This window comes from Cherax quadricarinatus, chromosome 45, assembly GCF_038502225.1.
Source record: "Cherax quadricarinatus isolate ZL_2023a chromosome 45, ASM3850222v1, whole genome shotgun sequence".
Lineage (NCBI taxonomy): Eukaryota > Metazoa > Arthropoda > Malacostraca > Decapoda > Parastacidae > Cherax > Cherax quadricarinatus.
In genome coordinates this window covers 27025426-27047916 of record NC_091336.1, presented here as the reverse complement: position 1 = coordinate 27047916, position 22491 = coordinate 27025426, and the positions used below count along the sequence as shown (strand labels likewise).

At 42.8% G+C, this 22491-nt stretch overlaps 1 protein-coding gene across 1 annotated transcript in view; it reads left to right on the top strand.

The window, feature by feature from the left end:
• Window positions 1–22491, top strand: part of mGluR (metabotropic Glutamate Receptor) — a 555546-nt gene that overhangs the window by 395817 nt on the left and 137238 nt on the right. Inside the window, exon 3 of the mRNA XM_070094390.1 lies at window positions 16771–16915. Coding sequence (XP_069950491.1) covers window positions 16771–16915 — 145 coding nt within the window. The remainder of the gene's footprint in view (window positions 1–16770; window positions 16916–22491) is intronic.

Below are 22491 nucleotides of genomic sequence, written 5' to 3'. Positions count from 1 at the left end.
CACCAGCACTGGGATGGTTGTGAGGCTTCACAGTGATGACCCTCAGTGCTCCACCAGCACTGGGATGGTTGTGAGGCTTCACAGTGATGACCCTCAGTGCTCCACCAGCACTGGGATGGTTGATAGCGTCTTCTAGGAATGTTTTTAATTCCTCTCACTTCTATATATATATATATATATATATATATATATATATATATATATATATATATATATATATATATATATATATATCTTCAGTTTTCAGAGATGAAATGAAGGAGCAGAGATGGAGGGTGTTGTGAGGGAGGGAAGGTTGGTGGCATTAAGGAAAAGTAGGAGAGGATGGCTGAATGGCTGGAGTAGTGAGGTTAGGCAGGAGGGAGAGAGAGAGAGAGAGAGAGAGAGAGAGAGAGAGAATATGATGGAGGGTTGGAGAGGGAAAGACAGGAGGGAGGAATATACATGCATTGTCTTAACATTATACAATTTCTTGAGTCATTAATAATATTTTTCCATCTCACCGAGTCTTCAATATATTTCCTTCACTGAGTCATCAATGATATGTTTCCTTCATTGAGGTATTGATTGTGTGTGTGTGTGTGTGTGTGTGTCACCAGACACATTTTCTTCCACAATTTTTCACATATTTATAAAACTAGCAGCGTAAATTTCACGTCGCTTGAGTCCGGTGATTTTTCTTCTATGTTTTTTTTACCTTGAGGCTCAAGTCATGACCCAGCTGCACTCTCTTGTTTAGTTGGAATATTCTTGCTATTATCTACATGGTGCACACTTATTCCTCGAGTTTGCAGACTGCTGCAGAATTCGACTGTCAGTCTGACAAGTTTCAGTCTGACAAGTTTCAGTCTGTCAAGTTTCAGTCTGTCAAGTTTCAGTCTGACAAGTTTCAGTCTGACAAGTTTCAGTCTGACAAGTTTCAGTCTGTCAAGTTTCAGTCTGACAAGTTTCAGTCTGTCAAGTTTCAGTCTGACAAGTTTCAGTCTGTCAAGTTTCAATTTGACAAGTTTCAGTCTGTCAAGTTTCAGTCTGACAAGTTTCAGTCTGTCAAGTTTCAGTCTGACAAGTTTCAGTCTGTCAAGTTTCAATCTGACAAGTTTCAGTCTGTCAAGTTTGTCTAAGACGTGTCAGTCTGAGACGTTTTGATCTGAAACGTTTTATTCCGAATCCTGGAAGTTTGAAATATTGTAACGAGGGACGTTTTATTATGAAACGTTGAACAGTTGTGAAAGAATTTACAAACGTTTAACAAATTCGTGACAAAGTTAGAGGACATTTTTGTTCAAAACGTCGAAGTAGGATGTTTTACCCCGAGACGTTTAAGCCCGAAATGCTTCAGTTTACTCCTAAATAATGTGATATATAAAAAAAAACATTCCACTCAACATTTCATCATTAAGCGTTCCATGTACTCACCTAATTGTGGTTGCAGGGGTCGAGACTCAGCTCCTGGCCCCGCCTCTTCACTGATCGCTACTGGGTCCTCTCTCTCTCTTGCTAGACTTAAACGTTCATGATCCCAGCAACAGGTAAACAGTCCGTAGTGAAGAGCTCCCCGGTAAAACAGTCAAACGTTTCCTAACAAATCTTTATCAGTTAAACTTTGATAAAACGCTTGCCTACTAAAACGTTTAATGAAAAATATACAGATTAAACGGTTCTTGAGGAAAGAAAAAAAAAAGTTTTTTCGTAAAATCCTTTCTAAAACATTTCTTTATAAAACGTTCCCAAATAAAACGTTGATTTTTGCCAGAAAGTCTGGAAACATTGTGTGGGAACCTGGCCGCTCTGTGGGAACACTTAGATCAACACCATCTTGTGAGGGAAAACCTCGGCAGAAAACACAACTTTCCTTGTATCCACAACGTGTTGGGTAAGTGTATATTGGGAGGGAAGGAGGGAGAGGTAGGTAGGCAGGGAGTGTTAAGAAAAGTAGGAGGAGAGAAAGAAATAAATTATGAAGAGAGAGATAGAGAGAGAGAGGGGAGGCAGCAAGGAAGCAAGCGAGGAAGGAAAGGTAGGAAGCAAGGATTGAGGAAGTGACACATTTGTAACATGTATATGACACAGTGACACTTCTTTGGGTCGTATCTTGACCTAAAGTCAGGATAAATGACTAACTGCCTACTAAGACCGAGAGACTGAACACCTCAAGATTACCTTTTCACTTTTTCCACTCTCTCCAGTACAAAAATTATCTGAGTATTCGACTGAAGAAGCCCGCTGCGCAGGCGAGCAGTTTCAGCAACAAAAGTTCTCAAATACTGCACATGTATCTCTCTCATCAACCTGTCGATATTATACACAATTAATATAATAATACGTATCTGAATGGTGTGATAAATACAAAACATCTAGTGAGCGGCACTTCTGTGGGCGAAAACGCTTTGTTAAAGAGAGAGGTCAAAGGAGAATGGCCAGCTAGTTCAAGCTGACAGGAAGGTAATATTAGCTCAAATAACCAAGCGTTGCGACAGTGGAATACAGAAGAGCTTCTCTGAACGCAGACCACATCGACCCTTGAAGTGGCGTTGTCGCATACAGAACTGCAGCTCACTGGGTGTTTTGTATTTTTCACATCATTCTCTGTAAACTCTAGATTGTAATGTGTGAAAATACCCGATGATCAGCAGTTTCTGAAATATTGAAGCCACCTCATCTACCAGCAATAAACATTCCTACCTAGTTGTATTAATGTTGGTAGAATTACCGAACGTTCTTACCAAGCATGGGCAAGTAGGCCTGCTGCAGTGCTCCTTTTTTCTTATGTTCCTATTCGACAGCAGCAGAAGACTACACGGGGTTCCACTCCTGTTAGCTAAGAAAAGAAAACTGAGGCTACAGTGGGCACAGGATCAACAAAACTGGACAGTTGACGACGGGAAAAACGTCTCCTGGTCTGACGAACTGCAATTTTTGTTGCTACATGCACATGGTAGAGTCAGACTTTGATGTAAAACTTTGGGATGTGATGAAACTAAACATTCGCAGCCTGAATGTGCAGCCAATAAACCTGCAGCAACTGCATGATGCTATCGCGTCAACATTGACAAGAATCTTTAAGGAATGTTTTCAGCACCTTGTTGAATCCATACCACGAAGAATTCAGGCCGTTCTGGGGGCAAGAGGGGGTCTTACCTAGTACTGAAGGTTGTACCTAATTAAGTGGCCACTGAATGTGTATAAGTAATGTGCTAAATATACATTAGTAATTTACTAATATTTGTTATCAAATTGTATGTGCACAATCTAGGAAGGTAGACGTTTCTTTATAAGTTGTGAATATAACCAAATATGGAGGATGGGAAAGAGTGAGAGTATGAATGTGTGAGAAGAAGGAAGGTAAGGAGGGAGAGACGAAGGGAGGGAGGAGAGAAGAGAGGAAGGGAGGGAGAGAAAACTGATGCTGGTGTCCGTGGTGGTGACACAGTCAAAGGAACGATAAAAGAAAACGTCAAGTTTTTCTTTCTCTCTCTCTCTGTGTACGGGTGGTTGTGAGTACTGTAGATGTAGGAACACAGTAAAGCTCTAGTGGTTGTAGCACTCACTATTCTTGTCCTTCATACCATTGCTACATTACACAGTGAAGAAAATCTTCTACTATACCTCCGACTCCTCTTTTGTTTACAAACTTATACGTAGTTTATTTCGTGTGTGTGTGTGTGTGTGTGTGTGTGTGTGTGTGTGTGTGTGTGTGTGTGTGTGTGTGTGTGTGTGTGTGTGTGTGTGTGTGTGCTCACCTTACTGTGATTGAAAAGGTCGAGTCATGGTTACTGGTCTCTCTTCTTAACTGATTTCTAGCCCAAACATATGTATCCTGAAACATAAGAACATAAGAAAGAAGGAACCCATGCGAAGCAGGTCCATGTCCCCCACCCCTGGATTAACCCAGTGACCCACCTAGTCAGGTCACTTCCACTTAAGGAAGGAACACGGCATCAGACCTGTGCATTAAAGTATTGCATGGACTGTGCCACAGGTAGGGATGTGCCTAAGTATCGGTATCAGAGTGAGAAATATGGGAGGAAGTGTAAAATAAACCCAGTAACGGGCAGGGGTGCAGTGGGCACAATAAGAAAACACTGTATCAGCATTCGTGGCCCCCAGACTATTCAACATCTTACCAGAAGATATCAGAAACACTGCTGGAACAAGTGTAGAAGTCATCAAGAGGAAACTTCACCAGGTGCCAGATCAACCAGGCTGTGAGGGTTGTGTGGTTGACCAGGAAAGCACCAGACGAGCCTGGCCTATAGCCGGGCTCCGGAGTAGTGAGACTCGAAACTCATCAAACGTATATATCAAAGGCCAATACCAGCCGGTACTTTTAAAATATCAATGTTACTGTATATATGTGCTTAAAAATCAAAATTAACACTCTGCATCAGGATTGTGAGGGTTACACACACACACACACACACACACACACAACAGCAGCCAACATGGTTTCAGGGACGGGAAATCCTGTGTCACAAACCTACTGGAGTTCTATGACATGGTGACAGCAGTAAGACAAGAGAGAGAGGGGTGGGTGGATTGCATATTCTTGGACTGCAAGAAGGCGTTTGACACAGTTCCACACAAGAGATTGGTGCAAAAACTGGAGGACCAAGCAGGGATAACAGGGAAGGCACTACAATGGATCAGGGAATACTTGTCAGGAAGACAGCAGCGAGTCATGGTACGTGGCGAGGTGTCAGAGTGGGCACCTGTGACCAGCGGGGTCCCACAGGGGTCCGTCCTAGGACCAGTGCTTTGTGAACGACATGACGGAAGGAATAGACTCTGAGGTGTCCCTGTTTGCAGATGACGTGAAGTTGATGAGAAGAATTCACTCGATCGAAGACCAGGCAGAACTACAAAGTGATCTGGACAGGTTGCAGACCTGGTCCAGCAATTGGCTCCTGGAGTTCAATCCCACCAAGTGCAAAGTCATGAAGATTGGGGAAGGGCAAAGAAGACCGCAGACGGAGTACAGTCTAGGGGGCCAGAGACTACAAATCTCACTCAAGGAAAAAGATCTTGGGGTGAGTATAACACCAGGCACATCTCCTGAAGTGCACATCAACCAAATAACTGCTGCAGCATATGGGCGCCTAGCAAACCTCAGAACAGCATTCCGACATCTTAATAAGGAATCGTTCAGGACCTTGTACACCGTGTACGTTAGGCCCATATTGGAGTATGCGGCACCAGTTTGGAACCCACACCTAGCCAAGCACGTAAAGAAACTAGAGAAAGTGCAAAGGTTTGCAACAAGACTAGTCCCAGAGCTAAGAGGTATGTCCTACGAGGAGAGGTTAAGGGAAATCAACCTGACGACACTGGAGAACAGGAGAGATAGGGGGGGACATGATAACAACATACAAAATACTGAGAGGAATTGACAAGGTGGACAAAGACAGGATGTTCCAGAGATTGGACACAGTAACAAGGGGACACAGTTGGAAGTTGAAGACACAGATGAATCACAGGGATGTTAGGAAGTATTTCTTCAGCCACAGAGTAGTCAGTAAGTGAAATAGTTTGGGAAGCGATGTAGTGGAGGCAGGATCCATACATAGCTTTAAGCAGAGGTATGATAAAGCTCACGGTTCAGGGAGAGTGACCTAGTAGCGACCAGTGAAGAGGCGGGGCCAGGAGCTCGGACTCGACCCCTTCAACCTCAACTAGGTGAGTACACACACACACACACACACACACACACACACACACACACACACACACACACACACACACACACACACACACACTATCAAGTGCCTTTGACAACTAACACTGAAAACAAAGTAATGAGTAATGACAATATCATCAGAGAAATTAAGTTATTTATTATTTAACCTTCCTGTGTTATTTAATAACCACTGTTCATTAAGCATTCCCTTATAAATTTCACACAGGCATTGTAATTTAAAAATGTAGGAAAAGTATGATTATCGGCAAACATTTTAGTATCGTTCCATCCATAGTGACTAGTTTTTTTTTATATTTTTTATTTAAAGCAATTCAGTACAGCTTATAATAAATATACATATAATCTCACCAACATGACGAGATTTATTGCAACCTAATCACTACCTAATCTCGCCACTGATTAAATAATAGCAGGGCGACAATAACAAACATTACCCCCTTCCTTCCCTAAAAGATAACCTTAGTGTGTACCACTCAATACATATCCTGGTACAAACAACGTGCTACATATAAACAAAAATGCTGCAACCTGCCGCCACAATGCTAGATCCATCCCCTACTATCTGTATGGACGGCAATAACACGTGACACCAATGATCATAACATGCACATAAAATATAAAACAAGGTCCATCACCTATGGCCCCACCCGATGGCACGAGCCCCATCCCCAAAAACCTCACCGGTTGCACGCCTACAATGCAAGACATACTTGCAGAAGAAAATAGTACAAAATGAAAACTTTACACACTTAGCCAGTGGCGTGGCTTGCATGATGCCTACACACTAATTGGCCGCAACCGACCATGACACCTCAGGACCAAACATCATGGGATCGCAGATCCCAAACCTAGTACTAGTTAGTGGGTGACCATGATGGCCGTCACACTACATTGATGAGTGGAACACACCTATCGTGCTCGTTTTGAGATTTGTCTCGTTCTTGTAAGCCTCTCCGATGGGTGGCACTTGTGCTGTTATAATTAACACACAGATTGGCCATTCCTGTCATTCCACAGGTTCCCCAAGAACTTAGAAATCCCAGAAAGATGGATTTCAGCCGTGAGGCGAAAAAACTGAAAACCAACGGACTACGTCAGTCTGTGTAGTAAGCAGTGAATTGTGGAGGCAAAGAGGGGAATGTATGAGAGTATAGTTTTACCAACGCTCTTATATGGGTGTGAAGCGTGGGTGATGAATGTTGCAGCGAGGAGAAGGCTGGAGGCAGTGGAGATGTCATGTCTGAGGGCAATGTGTGGTGTGAATATAATGCAGAGAATTCGTAGTTTGGAAGTTAGGAGGAGGTGCGGGATTACCAAAACTGTTGTCCAGAGGGCTGAGGAAGGGTTGTTGAGGTGGTTCGGACATGTAGAGAGAATGGAGCGAAACAGAATGACTTCAAGAGTGTATCAGTCTGTAGTGGAAGGAAGGCGGGGTAGGGGTCGGCCTAGGAAGGGTTGGAGGGAGGGGGTAAAGGAGGTTTTGTGTGCGAGGGGCTTGGACTTCCAGCAGGCATGCGTGAGCGTGTTTGATAGGAGTGAATGGAGACAAATGGTTTTTAATACTTGACGTGCTGTTGGAGTGTGAGCAAAGTAACATTTATGAAGGGCTTCAGGGAAACCGGCAGGCCGGACTTGAGTCCTGGAGATGGGAAGTACAGTGCCTGCACTCTGAAGGAGGGGTGTTAATGTTGCAGTTTAAAAACTGTAGTGTAAAGCACCCTTTTGGCAAGACAGTGATGGAGTGAATGATGGTGAAAGTTTTTCTTTTTCGGGCCACCCTGCCTTGGTGGGAATCGGCCGGTGTGATAATAAAAAAAATAAAATAATTGCAAACAGTAATAATAATAATTACAAATAATAATAATAATTACAAATAATAATAATTACAAATAATAATAATTATAATTTAAATAGTAATTATAATTATAATAATAATACCAATTTGTTATTAGCTGCTATAATCTCGCTTTGAGTTCAGAAAATATTTTGTATCATTCAGAAAGCATGTCAAAGTAAACTGAGTTGTCTGTTCTGATGCCTGTGTAAAGCTGGCAAAGGCCTCAGGCCGACTCAAAAGCAACAGCTCTTGGTGTGTAGTGCCTGCAGTATTCTGGGAGCACAGAGAGTAATGCTGACAAACCATACCACGGGCGGGGATAGAACCCGCGATCAGAGAGTCTCAAAACTCCAGACCGTCGCGTTAGCCACTGGACCAGCTAGCCACAATAAGAGTCGTCCAACTAGGTATATTCCTACACCATAGGAAGGTTAGCATAGGCACCACTGTGACCACAAATGAGTCAGAGTAATGCTGACCTAATACCCGATTTGCCGAGTGGCTCGCTCAGCTCTTACTTCTGAAGTAACTGCAGGCAAAAGGGTTATTTCTCTTATTGATTGTATTATCAAATGGCGATTGGCCAGAGCAATGCTTCATGGCTGGGTTCGAAAAGTCAATGTTCGTAGTCATGACAAAAACCTTTTTGCCCTAGTCTGACTACACCAATTTGTCCCGACTGTTGAGGTTCATGTGCAATGCTGTTATCCAGAACGTAGCGGACTGCAGATTCCAGAAAAAAATAACGTGAGTGTTATATGTGAGCAATGCTTAGTTAAGTCAGCTTAACTAATACAGTGACAACATATAACACTACCATCCTTCTCAACATCCTGAGGCTTCACTTGTTCACTTGACAGGACACATAGATGGCAGACCTATACAATAGTTAAAATACGTTTGTTTAATTATAAACCTCTTTATACTATACGATGGTGAATAAATCACTTTAAATTAATGTATAGAGTATTAAAGGTATCTATAGAATCTATGTAATTAATAATGTATATGTAAATATATTTTAACAGTGTATACCAGTAGTTGTAAATAATAATGTGATGGCCATAAGCAGCAAAACTAATAGTTCCGGTAAGTTTATTACAGATTCAGGGTTGTCTTATATCACAAACATCAACATGTGCACCTCTAGCGGCACCTAACACATCTAGTCGATACTGCACTTCATTCCATTTATTGGTCAGCATATCTGGTGTGACTTCATATGTCATCATGTGTTGTAATAGTGTGTTTTAATGTAAGGTACGGAATACTTCACGACCCCTCTCCCCCCCTTAAAGAAAAGACCTATAAGGGCGAAGAGAGTCTCCTGTGGGCTAGTTTTCCAGCCTGTAATAAAGTACTGGTATGCATCATTACTGTCATAGGTTTGAAATCTCTTGCGGTGTAGGGAGAGTGCATAGTCGTGACACACAGGACCGCCACCCCTCAGATAGATAATGGTTATGTTGATAAATTAGACACTTGAGCAACTCTTGGGTATCTTTATTGAGGAAACGTTTCGCCACACAGTGGCTTCATCAGTCCATACGTAGGAGAAACTTGAAGAACAGGAGGAGAATGAGGTAATCAGTCCCTCAACTCAGCGCTCAGGCTGTGGCCCAGAGACTAGGTTAACTCTGAGAGGAGACGAACTGGTCTAGTCAAGAACGCAGTAATGAAAACACCAGGTAACTAGGTAACTGCTATGCCATGCTACACTGTACCCGAGTCATGACACTCTACACTTCCGTCTGGGATGTCGGACTATCGACCCTCCTGCGTTACACTTACACTTTTATAAATATTGTTACATAATATTAATCCACACCAGCACGAGACCTGACCCTCGCGTCAGGACATTTCTGATGAATTTATCATGGTGAGATTGTATTGAATACATAATGATGCAAGTCATGAGAGAGGGATGAAGTCTGGAAGCGATGTCACATATATGACAGTCTCATGGAAAGTCTAGCTGGCAACAAATGCGTATTGTTCTTTAACCCTGCTAGATGAAGCGTCTGTTGATATCTTTCACGATATTCACCCTGAAAATGAAAAGCTTTGACAGTATTAAATACGATATTTGAGCACTTTTCAAGAGCATATATTGTCCCACACTTGACATCGTCAGATTTTATCACATATCTATCAAGTAAGACACATATGCAACAGTTAGGTATCTTTATTTTGGGACCTGACCTCCCAACATCTGAGTTCTTACCTCTTCTAGTGACCTACGTCTCACCTCTTGGCGCTATATAAGGCTCCATCCTGTCACTTATCTCCATATTGTTTCATACTATGGAACAATGCTCTTCTCCAGACTGAGGGACTGACCACCTCAAAACTTTAAGGGTGATGGACTGATTACATCGTCTTCAAGTATCTTCTGCTTCTATCAACTTTTCTGTACTCGACTGAAGAAGCCTACTGTGTAGGCGAAACGTTTCGAAATAAAGATACCTAACTGTTGCATATGTGTCTTACCTAACAACCTGTCGGTATTTTATACCATTTTAATGTTCACATATCTATCAACACAAGTCGCGCGGCTGGACGTCCAGTATGGCTGACATGTATGGCTGAATCGCGAAACCTCAGTCGTATTTATTCCACTCACCATCCAAAGGCTGAAAAGTACTTCCTAAAGTCCCTATCACTCATGTTCGCGTTTTTGTATATTATGACCCACATTTTCCCTTCTGACAAAGACCTATTGTGACCTTTTTAATCATTTTTTTTGCGGTACTGCTCACAGGATGACCTGCTGGTGCGCAAAAAACTAGTCGCTCAGGCGGCACAGCTAACTACCGTCTGTTGGGTAAAAGGACACAAGTGCAACTAATGTGACATTTTATTGTGGCAGCGTTTCGTTCTCCAGGAGCTTTATCAAGCCGTTACAAACAATACAGAGGGTATATATAGGCCTAGATTGAGGTGTAATATTAGTGGTAGTAGTAGTAGTTATAGAATTAGTAGTAATACAATATGGTAGAACAATCAACTTGCACAAGAGTAAAAGGTTATGAAGGCTATTACTTGCTTAGCATAAAAATAAATTAGACAAATATTTCTGAACATTAAAATGGTATAAAATACCGACAGATGGACTGATTACATCGTCTTCAAGTCTCTTCTGCTTCTATCAACTTTTCTGTACTCGACTGAAGAAGCCTACTGTGTAGGCGAAACGTTTCGAAATAAAGATACCTAACTGTTGCATATGTCTTACCTAACAAATATTTCTGTTGGTGGTTGGATACCCCTCAAGGAAGGTTCCTTGATGTTGGTGAGGGGCTCTTGATTTAGGGAATTGGATCTGTGCTCCAGTTCCCCGAATTAAGCCTGAATGCCTTCCACATCCCCCCCCCCCAGGCGCTGTATAATCCTCCGGGTTTAGCGCTTCCCCCTTGATTATAATAATAATAATGGTGGTTGGATTTGAGGTCTATTTCAGTGTTCCTCCTCTGTTGTGTTCTTGTGTAGTATTAGCAGCACAGACTGTGATGGTAGGGTTTATTGTTTTGAGGGGGATTTTTGCTAATACTTCAGAGATGAAGCATTAGCAAACATATTGTCGGTAATTCTACCAACATTAATACATCTACCGTCTGGTTAGACTCGTTTACTGGTTCACCGGCTGGTTCAGCTCGTTCGCTGATTCATCGTCTGGTTCGACTCGTTCACATGTTAACCGTTTGGTTCGACTAATTCACCCCAGTGAGTTTAATCGTGCAGATCCACCCCAGTTACAGAAAGTACCGCCACTGTCGACAATACACTTACTATAAATGTTACCTAAGTGCCAAGACCTCTTTGGTCATAGTACTTACATATCTACCTAGAATCATTAAATAATAATAATAATAATAATAATAGTCATGCTACTTGTTGAGATTAATAAGGTTTCAAGCCCATCGACTACACTCTAGGTCATTAAGGTAGCAGAGTAACCATCGAAGTTAACTCTCGGAGTATATACGCTGGTATACACCACTCAGGGTATATATCCTGTGTTTGTTATCAACGACGTGAAAATACTTGATAGAAAAACACTATAACGAAAGGTCAGTATTATTATGCAGTGTTATATAGGCTGCTTAATTGTCTCTGTTGATGTATGATTTTCATTTCGTTATTCATAATTTAATTTCTTATCTAAGCACTTGTTTGTTCAGTTTAATAATACAGTTAAGGGCTGCCTCATTTTTAACTCGGTATTCTTATCTAAGCACTGACTTGTTTGGTTAGTCTACTAATACAGCTGACAGCCGCTTTGAGCTTCTTCTGTCAGTTCTGCCATCTATTAGCAGTTGCAGCGCATTCAGCTCACAATGGAAAGAACTTGGGATCGAGCCGGGTAATGGCAAGACGTATGGAGCAAGTCACCTAACACCTGTTACCCTTGTAATCTAGCAATAAACAGTGTTGTAGATGACTGGTTCAGAGAACCGACATGTTGATAAATTAGACACATGTGCAACTCTTGGGTATCTTTATTGAGGAAACGTTTCGCCACACAGTGGCTGCATCAGTCCATACATAGGAGAAACTTGAAGAACAGGAGGAGAATGAGGTAATCAGTCCCTCAACCTTGAGTCGATGTGTTCAGTCCATCAATCTTGAGTAGAATACGGCAGATGAGCGGAGAAGCAGCTTATAAACCGTATGGCAGGAGAGGTGCAGCAGTCATATGTATGGACTGATGAAGCCACTGTGTGGCGAAACGTTTCCTCAACAATAGGGACGTGTTTCAATAAGACACCTGCTGTCCCTGTTCACCCATTATTTTTCTTTGTTTTCTTTTCCTCGGTTTACTGTGTTCTGTTAGTCAGTTCCCCCGCCCCCCATCCTACATTTGGTCCTATCCCTTGCGTGCTCATAGTTCTCATGCAGTGCTCCTTTTTCTTGTCCTTATACTCATCCCATTTCCTATGTGCGGGTTATTTATGAATTGTTACAGTCATGATGTTGTGAGTTTTCCTTTTCACAGTATTCCTTAGTTATAAAGAAAAAAAAACAACTTGGCTAAATAAAAAAATAATCAAATAAACACTTAATGATCCTCCTTCAAGGACTCCTAATAGTATTAATCCTTACAATTATTAAAATTATGTTTATAATGAAATTAGAATAACCATAATAATAAAGTGTTCCTACACACAAATAGAAAATAAATTCAGGTTCTCACACACTCGTGTTTCGTTCATCGTTAGGGTGATCGTTCTCATTCCTTCAACGGTCGTTAGCATCTCTGAAGAGTTTTTGCTTAATTTTGTTTCCAAACTGTTTAAGTTTCTTAGAGACCCAACACAAGCGAGAGGAACGGGATATAGTCACATGTTTTAATACCCTACACAGCTTCTCAAGCCTGTCAACACCTAACACTTCACCCCATTCCCTCGGGTCTAATACTCCACACAACCTATCGACACCTGCCACATCACCACACTTTCTCTCGATAACCTTCTCCAGTTTTTTGGAAGGACGTGACATTAACTTTAGGCCGTATGTGTCAATCATAATCAAAAGATAACTTACCAGAACATTGATGGACACGCCATCCTGAGGGTCATAGTAAAAGTCGGAGGACCCAGGCTGGTATGCAGAGTTGATCACACGGATTATGATCTCTCTGGTATTGAGACTGACATATAGATTTTGAGTCCAGTCGGGCCTGAATGCCCAGCCTTGATTTATCGCCTTTTTAACAAGTTGTGCCAATACCAAAGAGGCAGTCATGATCACCTCATCATCATTACAATGGTTTCTCATGAACTTTTGGAAGGTGTGACAGCGTGTGCGGTATGGAGTGGGAACGGCTTCAACACACAAGTGTTTGGAAGCAGATGAAAGTGACAGTATAATAACGTCTAGTTGTGGTAGTGCGTCCTCAGTGCTGGAGTGGACACCGTCCTCGGTGTTGGAGTGGACACCGTCCTCGGTGTCGGAGTGGATACCGTCCTCGGTGTCGGAGTGGACACCGTCCTCGGTGTCGGAGTGGACACCGTCCTCGGTGTCGGAGTGGATACCGTCCTCGGTGTCGGAGTGGACACCGTCCTCGGTGTCGGAGTGGACACCGTCCTCGGTGTCGCAGTAGACGTCCTCGGTGTCGGAAAGGACACCGTCCTCAGTGTCGGAGAGGACACCGTCCTCGGCATCATAGTAGATGTCCTCAGTGTAGGATTGGACATCATCTTCGTCCTCTGAGTGAGTTACCATCACCCAGTACCACAGCATCACCACCTACAACAGCATTCCTACAACAATCATCGCTACCATCAAACAGATGCTACTGTTCCCATTGGCTAGTGGGAGTTGATGTAAAGTTTGCTTCAATACATCAATCTCTTTCTGGAGACATTGATAACGCCAGACGCTGCTAACAATAGGAATATTAACACCCAGGAAGGAACATTCCTGTGAGGGCTCGTACATCTCAGCATCCTTACCCAGCAACAAATTATCTCTCCTCAGCCTGTATTCAAATTTGTGTACCACGTCACGTTTTAGTTGAAGATCATCGACGTGACGATCAAACAACACCTGACCACACATTAGAATAAAAAATCCCACGCAAGCCAAAAGAATTCGATTCATGATGAATAATCTCAAGCGAAGTGTTTTCTTAGTAAGGTAAATTTCAAACGTCTCACTCAAGAATAAATATTACTATTCCACTAGTTTATGAAGTAAATCCTAATATACCTTGACAGTATAGTTATGTTGTAATAAACTTATTAGAACCTTAAGAGTTAACGATCTCACTCAAATATTACTATACCACCGGCGAAGTATGCCCTAATATACTTTGTCAATTAATAAAGGTAGATTGGAATAAAGTACCGAACAGCGTATTAGTGGTAGATGTTTATTAGCGGTGGTGGTGGTGAAAGTTGTGGCTGTGATTTCAGCAGAAGTGGTGTTAGTAGTAGTAGTTACTGTAGTGATAGTAGTGTGTGTGTTAGTAGCGATAGTAGCAGTGTGGTGATATTAGTTGTGGTGTCTTGGCAGAAGTGGTGGTGGTGAAAGTTGTGGTTGTAATGGCAGCAGAAGTGGTGTTAGTAGTAGTAGTAGTGACTGTAGTGATAGTAGTGTGTATGTTAGTAGTGATAGTAGCGGATCAAACCTGAGTGCCTCCCATTCTCCCAGGTGATGTATGACATTTAGGGTTTATCATTAGCACACTCGGCTAACACACTGAGGTCTCGAGTTTGAATCTCGTGTACGGTTGGAAAACAATAGGGACGTGTTTCAATAAGACACCTGCTGTCCCTGTTCACCCATTATTTTTCTTTGTTTTCTTTTCCTCGGTTTACCGTGTTCTGTTAGTCAGTTCCCCCGCCCCCCATCCTGCATTTGGTCCTATCCTTTGCGTGCTCATAGTTCTCATGCAGTGCTCCTTTTTCTTGTCCTTATACTTACCAGTTTAATATAGACAAATGTAAAGTTCTAAATGTTGGACAGGACAATAACCATGCCACATATAAACTAAATAATGTAGATCTTAATATTACGGTTGCGAAAAAGATTTAGGAGTTCTGGTTAGCAGTAATCTGAAACCAAGACAACAGTGCATAAGTGTTCGCAATAAAGCTAATAGAATCCTTGGCTTTATATCAAGAAGCATAAATAATAGGAGTCCTCAGGTTGTTCTTCAACTCTATACATCCTTGGTTAGGCCTCATTTAGATTACGCTGCACAGGTTTGGTCACCGTATTACAGAATGGATATAAATGCTCTAGAAAATGTACAAAGGAGGATGACAAAGTTGATCCCATGTATCAGAAACCTTCCCTATGAGGATAGACTAAGGGCCCTGAATCTTCACTCTCTAGAAAGACGTAGAATTAGGGGGGATATGATTGAGGTGTATAAATGGAAGACAGGAATAAATAAAGGGGATGTAAATAGTGTGCTGAAAATATCTAGCCTAGACAGGACTCGCAGCAGTGGTTTTAAGTTAGAAAAATTCAGATTCAGGAAGGATACAGGAAAGTACTGGTTTGGTAATAGAGTTGTGGATGAGTGGAACAAACTCCCAAGTACAGTTATAGAGGCCAGAACGTTGTGTAGCTTTAAAAATAGGTTGGATAAATACATGAGTGGGTGTGGGTGGGTGTGAGTTGGACCTGATTAGCTTGTGCTACCAGGACGGTTGCCGTGTTCCTCCCTTAAGTCAAGGTGACCTGACCTGAGTAGGTTGGGTGCATTGGCTTAAGCTGGTAGGAGACTTGGACCTGCCTCGCATGGGCCAGTAGGCCTTCTGCAGTGTTCCTTCGTTCTTATGTTCTTATGAACAAATGTGACACCACCTATGACTGCTACACCTCTCCTGCCATACGGTTTATAAGCTGCTTCTCCGCTCATCTGCCGTATTCTACTCAAGATTGATGGACTGAACACATCGACTCAAGGTTGAGGGACTGATTACCTCATTCTCCTCCTGTTCTTCAAGTTTCTCCTATGTATGGACTGATGAAGCCACTGTGTGGCGAAACGTTTCCTCAATAAAGATACCCAAGAGTTGCACATGTGTCTAATTTATCAATAAACAGATACCTAGGAGTTAGCTGACGATTGTGGGACTCGGCCTCGGACAGAAAACTAAGTGTTATCCGAATGAAAATAAACTATATTGCTTAAATTTCTTATTAACCGTTCAGGGTACTAACAGGGTACAGGGTACTTTATCTTGTAATGTTCCATACACACATACACTCTCTCTCTCCTTCTGTCGTCTACCACCAAAGACTGACAGCAAAAATTTCACGGCTTGTATAGTTGAGTAACATTGCATAATGTTGACGACGTTGATGTTCAACTTGTTTAACCAGAGGAAAAGACGTCAATTTTCCTTCAGTCACTGTCGCTGTTATATCTGCTTTGGTGCCTTTAGTCTCTCTCTCTCTCTCTCTCTCTCTCTCTCGCTCTCTCTCGCTCTCTCTCTCTCTCATTCGTATGCTCTGCCTAGTACAATCCGCCTCATTATACAGGCTTTGTAGTGTACGAAACAGGAAACGTTTGTATGTAGTGTGTATGTGTAAGACCGCTTAATACATTACTTAAGATTAAAAGACAAGGGTCAGACTAAAGCATGTGTAATATATTTTCATTATTATTATGTTCAGGAGGGAAGCACTATACCCGTAGGGATTTATTTTCATGATTGTGTCTCTGACGAATCGCCAGTCAGTATTCTGCCACTAATACTCGTCTGTCTGTCTGCTACAGAGGTGTGCTGGCCGCTGCCAGGAGGCTCAACCTTACCTCGTACTTCCACTGGGTAGCCTCGGATGGTTGGGGCAAGCAGAGCCACCTGGTGGAGGGACTGCAGGAGGTGGCTGAGGGAGCCATCACAGTCGAGCTGACCAGCCAGGTAAGATTCTCTTTCTTTCCAGAACAGGAAACGGTGAGTAATTTTAAATTAGTATCTGTGTGGAAATATACGAATGGTGGGTTCCCTGAAGAATGGCATCATTGTGTCGATACTCCGCCATCTCGTTGAGAGCCTGAGAGAAGTGTGTTGCTGGGAGCAACAAGGACACCAGGATGTTTGGCTTCACAACAAGAAGCTTCGACCACAAAACTCGTCCAACAATACTGACAAACTATCATGCCTTCTTCAGACCACATCTAGAACTCGGTGTCCAGTATTGGTCCCTTAACTAAATAAGACTTAGATAAACTTGAGAGAGTACAGAGAAGAGCAATACAACTCGCACCATTAAGAAACAAACCTTAATCTGTTCTCTCAGAAAACAAGAGGCTTCGAGGTGACCTGATACAAATTCTCACGATATTAAACATGTTCGATAAACTGAAGCACGAAGATCTTTGATGTGAAACAAGATTCAGTTACGTGAAACAATATTATGAAACTACGTGGTATGAGGTTTAACACAAATATGGGCAAGGGTTTTTCCTTCAGAGATGAGAACACTGACGTAGTCTTCCCATATAAATAGTGTTTGCCAAATCCAATCTTTCAAGAATAAGCAGGATGGACATTTTGACAATATAGGATACTACTAGCCACAGAACACTGTGGGCACTAGCAACAGAACACTGTGGGCACTAGCAACAGAACACTGTGAGCACTAGCCACAGAACACTGTGGGCACTAGCCACAGAATACTTTGGGCACTAGCCACAAAACACTTTGGGCACTAGCCACAGAACATTTTGGGCACTAGCCACAGAACACTGTGGGCACTAGCCACAGAATACTTTGGGCACTAGCCCCAAAACACTTTGGGCACTAGCCACAGAACATTTTGGGCACTAGCCACAGAACACTGTGGGCACTAGCCACAGAATACTTTGGGCACTAGCCACAAAACACTTTGGGCACTAGCCACAGAACATTTTGGGCACTAGCCACAGAACACTTTGGGCACTAGCCACAGAACACTGTGGGCACTAGCCACAGAACACTGTGGGCACTAGCCACAGAACATTGTGGGCACTAGCCACAGAGCACTTTGGGCACTAGCCACAGAACACTTTGGGCACTAGCCACAGAACACTTTGGGCACTAGCCACAGAACACTGTTGGCACTAGCCACAGAACACTGTGGGCACTAGCCACAGAACACTTTGGGCACTAGCCACAGAACACTTTGGGCACTAGCCACAGAACACTGTGGGCACTAGCCACAGAACACTGTGGGCACTAGCCACAGAACACTGTGGGCACTAGCCACAGAACACTTTGGGCACTAGCCACAGAACACTTTGGGCACTAGCCACAGAACACTGTGGGCACTAGCCACAGAACACTGTGGGCACTAGTCACAGAACACTGTGGGCACTAGCCACAGAACACTGTGGGCACTAGCCACAGAACACTGTGGGCACTAGCCACAGAACACTGTGGGCACTAGCCACAGAACACTGTGGGCACTAGCCACAGAACACTGTGGGCACTAGCCACAGAACACTTTGGGCACTAGCCACAGAACACTTTGGGCACTAGCCACAGAACACTTTGGGCACTAGCCACAGAACACTGTGGGCACTAGCCACAGAACACTGTGGGCACTAGTCACAGAACACTGTGGGCACTAGCCACAGAACACTGTGGGCACTAGCCACAGAACACTGTGGGCACTAGCCACAGAACACTGTGGGCACTAGCCACAGAACACTGTGGGCACTAGCCACAGAACACTGTGGGCACTAGCCACAGAACACTTTGGGCACTAGCCACAGAACACTGTGGGCACTAGTCACAGAACACTGTGGGCACTAGTCACAGAACACTGTGGGCACTAGTCACAGAACACTGTGGGCACTAGTCACAGAACACTGTGGGCACTAGCCACAGAACACTGTGGGCACTAGCCACAGAACACTGTGGGCACTAGCCACAGAACACTGTGGGCACTAGCCACAGAACACTTTGGGCACTAGCCACAGAACACTGTGGGCACTAGCCACAGAACACTGTGGGCACTAGCCACAGAACACTGTGGGCACTAGCCACACAACACTGTGGGCACTAGCCACACAACACTGTGGGCACTAGCCACACAACACTGTGGGCACTAGCCACACAACACTGTGGGCACTAGCCACATAACACTGTGGGCACTAGCCACACAACACTGTGGGCACTAGCCACACAACACTGTGGGCACTAGCCACACAACACTGTGGGCACTAGCCACACAACACTGTGGGCACTAGCCACACAACACTGTGGGCACTAGCCACACAACACTGTGGGCACTAGCCACAGAACACTGTGGGTACTAGTCACAGAACACTGGGTACTAGCCACAGAACACTGTGGGCACTAGCCACAGAACACTGTGGGCACTAGCCACAGAACACTGTGAGCACTAGCCACAGAACACTGGGTACTAGCCACAGAACACTGTGGACACTAGCCACATAACACTGTGGGCACTAACCACAGAACACTGTGGGCACTAGCTACAGAACACTGTGGGCACTAGCCACAGAACACTGTGGGCACTAGCTACAGAACACTGTGGGCACTAGCCACAGAACACTGTGGGCACTAGCCACAGAACACTGTGAGCACTAGCCACAGAACACTGGGTACTAGCCACAGAACACTGTGGGCACTAGCTACAGAACACTGTGGGCACTAACCACAGAACACTGTGGGCACTAGCTACAGAACACTGTGGGCACTAGCCACAGAACACTGTGGGCACTAGCCACAGAACACTGTGGGCACTAGCCACAGAACACTGTGAGCACTAGCCACAGAACACTGGGTACTAGCCACAGAACACTGGGTACTACCCACAGAACACTGGGTACTACCCACAGAACACTGTGGGCACTAGCCACAGAACACTGTGGGCACTAGCCACAGAACACTGGGTACTAGCCACAGAACACTGTGGGCACTAGCCACAGAACACTGGGTACTAGCCACAGAACACTGTGGGCACTAGCCACAGAACACTGTGGGCACTAGCCACAGAACACTGTGGGCACTCAGTGTTCTGTTGTTCGTGATGCAGATACTCCTAGAAAGTAACATTATCACAAACATTCTCGTTAAAAATGAAGAAAGTGAAACTGCTTAAAGATGCTTTAAGAGAAGGGAAGTGTTGGATTTATGTACCAGAAAGATACAGGAATCTTGAAGCTGTGAACAAAAGTTTTGTAAGGATATGAGGTTATGACAAGACTAGTAAATATATCCAGACCGAGATTTCAATTTAGATACAACAAAGTTAGAATAATTCTACGAATTTGTCACGATACTTGAAGCACAGATAAAGGAGTTTGTAAATGAGATCAAGTTTGTATGTAAACTTGTTTCTTAAAAGCAAGAGCAGGGAAAGAAACGAAAATGAAATAAGAGATAGGATTATAGTGAAGTTAAATATGAAAAGGAAAATCTTTCTCCATCTGACAGTTTCAGAATTCCCACATTTTTTCCCCAATAACTGACAAGTTATTTGCAAGACTTTATCACCAACGTGAAGCATTCAGTGTTCTGCCAGAAACATTACTCGGTTTGTCAGATTAGAGTTCAGTGTCACTGCACACAAAATTTAGTGAAAATCACTGCCTTACCTGGAGTATACCTCGAGAGGGTTTCGGGGTCAACGCCCCCGCGGCCCGGTCCGAGACCAGGCATCTTGGTGGATCAGGGTCTGATCATCCAGGCTGTTACTGCTGGCTGCATGCAAACTGACGTAGGAACCACAGCGCGGCTGGTCAGGTACTGACTTTAGGTGTCTGTCCAGTGCCTTCTTGACAGCTAGGAGTCTATTGGTTATCCCCCTTATATATGCTGGGAGGCAGTTGAACAGTCTTGGGCCCCCTGACACTTATTGTGTTGTCTCTGTGCACTCGTGACCCCCCTGCTTTTCATTAGGGAAATATTACCTCTCCTGCTGAGTGTTTTGCTTTCATAGGAGTGATTTTCGTGTGCAAGTTTGGTACTAATCCCTTCCTTAGTTAAACTTCATACAAAATACTTAAAGTAAGAGTGTGGATGTGAAGTTATATTTTTCGACCCACCTTACAGAAACATACTGTGTCCTGTTGCTAACTAAAACAATACTCGGTGTAAAGAATCGCCTGAATTGCTTAGCGGTTCTATTGCTCAGTAAACTTTAACTAATAGAGATATTCCCAAATCTTTCCATAGCATTGTTAATCTGTGCTTGACGGTCACTAACACCTCCGGTCAACCATCATTCTCTACATCAAACCATATAAAAAGAAGTATCTACGATCAGCAACGCATTAATGCAGTCTCCTACACAACCCGCACATAAAGAGAACCTTACAATGATGTTTCGGTAAGACTTGGACTATTTACAAAGTCACCGAAACGTCGTCGTAATCTCCTCTCTCCTATGTGCGGGTTGTTTTGTTCCAGTCACATCATTGTGCCTTTTGTTCTATATGCAGTTCCCTCTCTGTATAGCAAATAATTGCTTTAGCAAATTGGATTAAGATGATGTAATTGCAGATTTTGCAAGTCGTAAGTCATGAAAAGTAACATGAAGTAACATGAGAGACATTGTCTAAGTGTTATATTAAAATTGTGAATTCAGATTTATCATTTAATATTTTTTTGTGAATTACGTATAAGTCCATTAAAAAATGGATACCCGGGTGACTTGTTCACTAAACGAGACCAGAAATCGGGTAATATCGGCAATAAATCACTTATTTCTTTATTATATTGTAAAAAAGAGATAGAAACGAGTAGTCACTTTTAAAAATGAAATATTGTACAAACTGTGTAAAAGAATAAAGAGCTTTAAAGTATAAATGTAAAAAGGTACAGAGGGCATGAACAAAGTGGCTTTAGTGGCCACGCTGACGCTGCTCGGGAAACAAAGCCACAGTCACGGCTGGCTTGGCGGCTTAAATGTTGCTTAAAGTAAACAACAGGAGGTGTATATATATATATATATATATATATATATATATATATATATATATATATATATATATATATATATATATATATATATATTTTGTTAAAAAAATATGTATAAGGTTGGTTAGGTGATGGTAAAACCTTACATGATCAATAACAAAAAAAAACCCAAAAGGCTGACGGCCTCCAAAGGTTAATGGGCAGAGCAACAAAGCTACACAATACTTTGTTGTTCATACTAGAAAATAAAACGTTTTCGGTGATAACAATAATATAAGGAAACAAGAACATGCAAAGGTTATATTACTGAACGAGGGAGCCGCCAGGCATGCTTTATCCCCAGTGCTTTTATTCATAACATTGTGCATGTAAATTTATATATATATATATATATATATATATATATATATATATATATATATATATATATGCAAAACAACCACTCTGAAAGAATAGAGAAATTACAAGCGCTTTCGTGACTACTCACATTATCAAGGACCGCTGGTTCCTTGATAATGTGAGTAGTCACGAAAGCGCTTGGAATTTCTCTATTCTTTCAGAGTGGT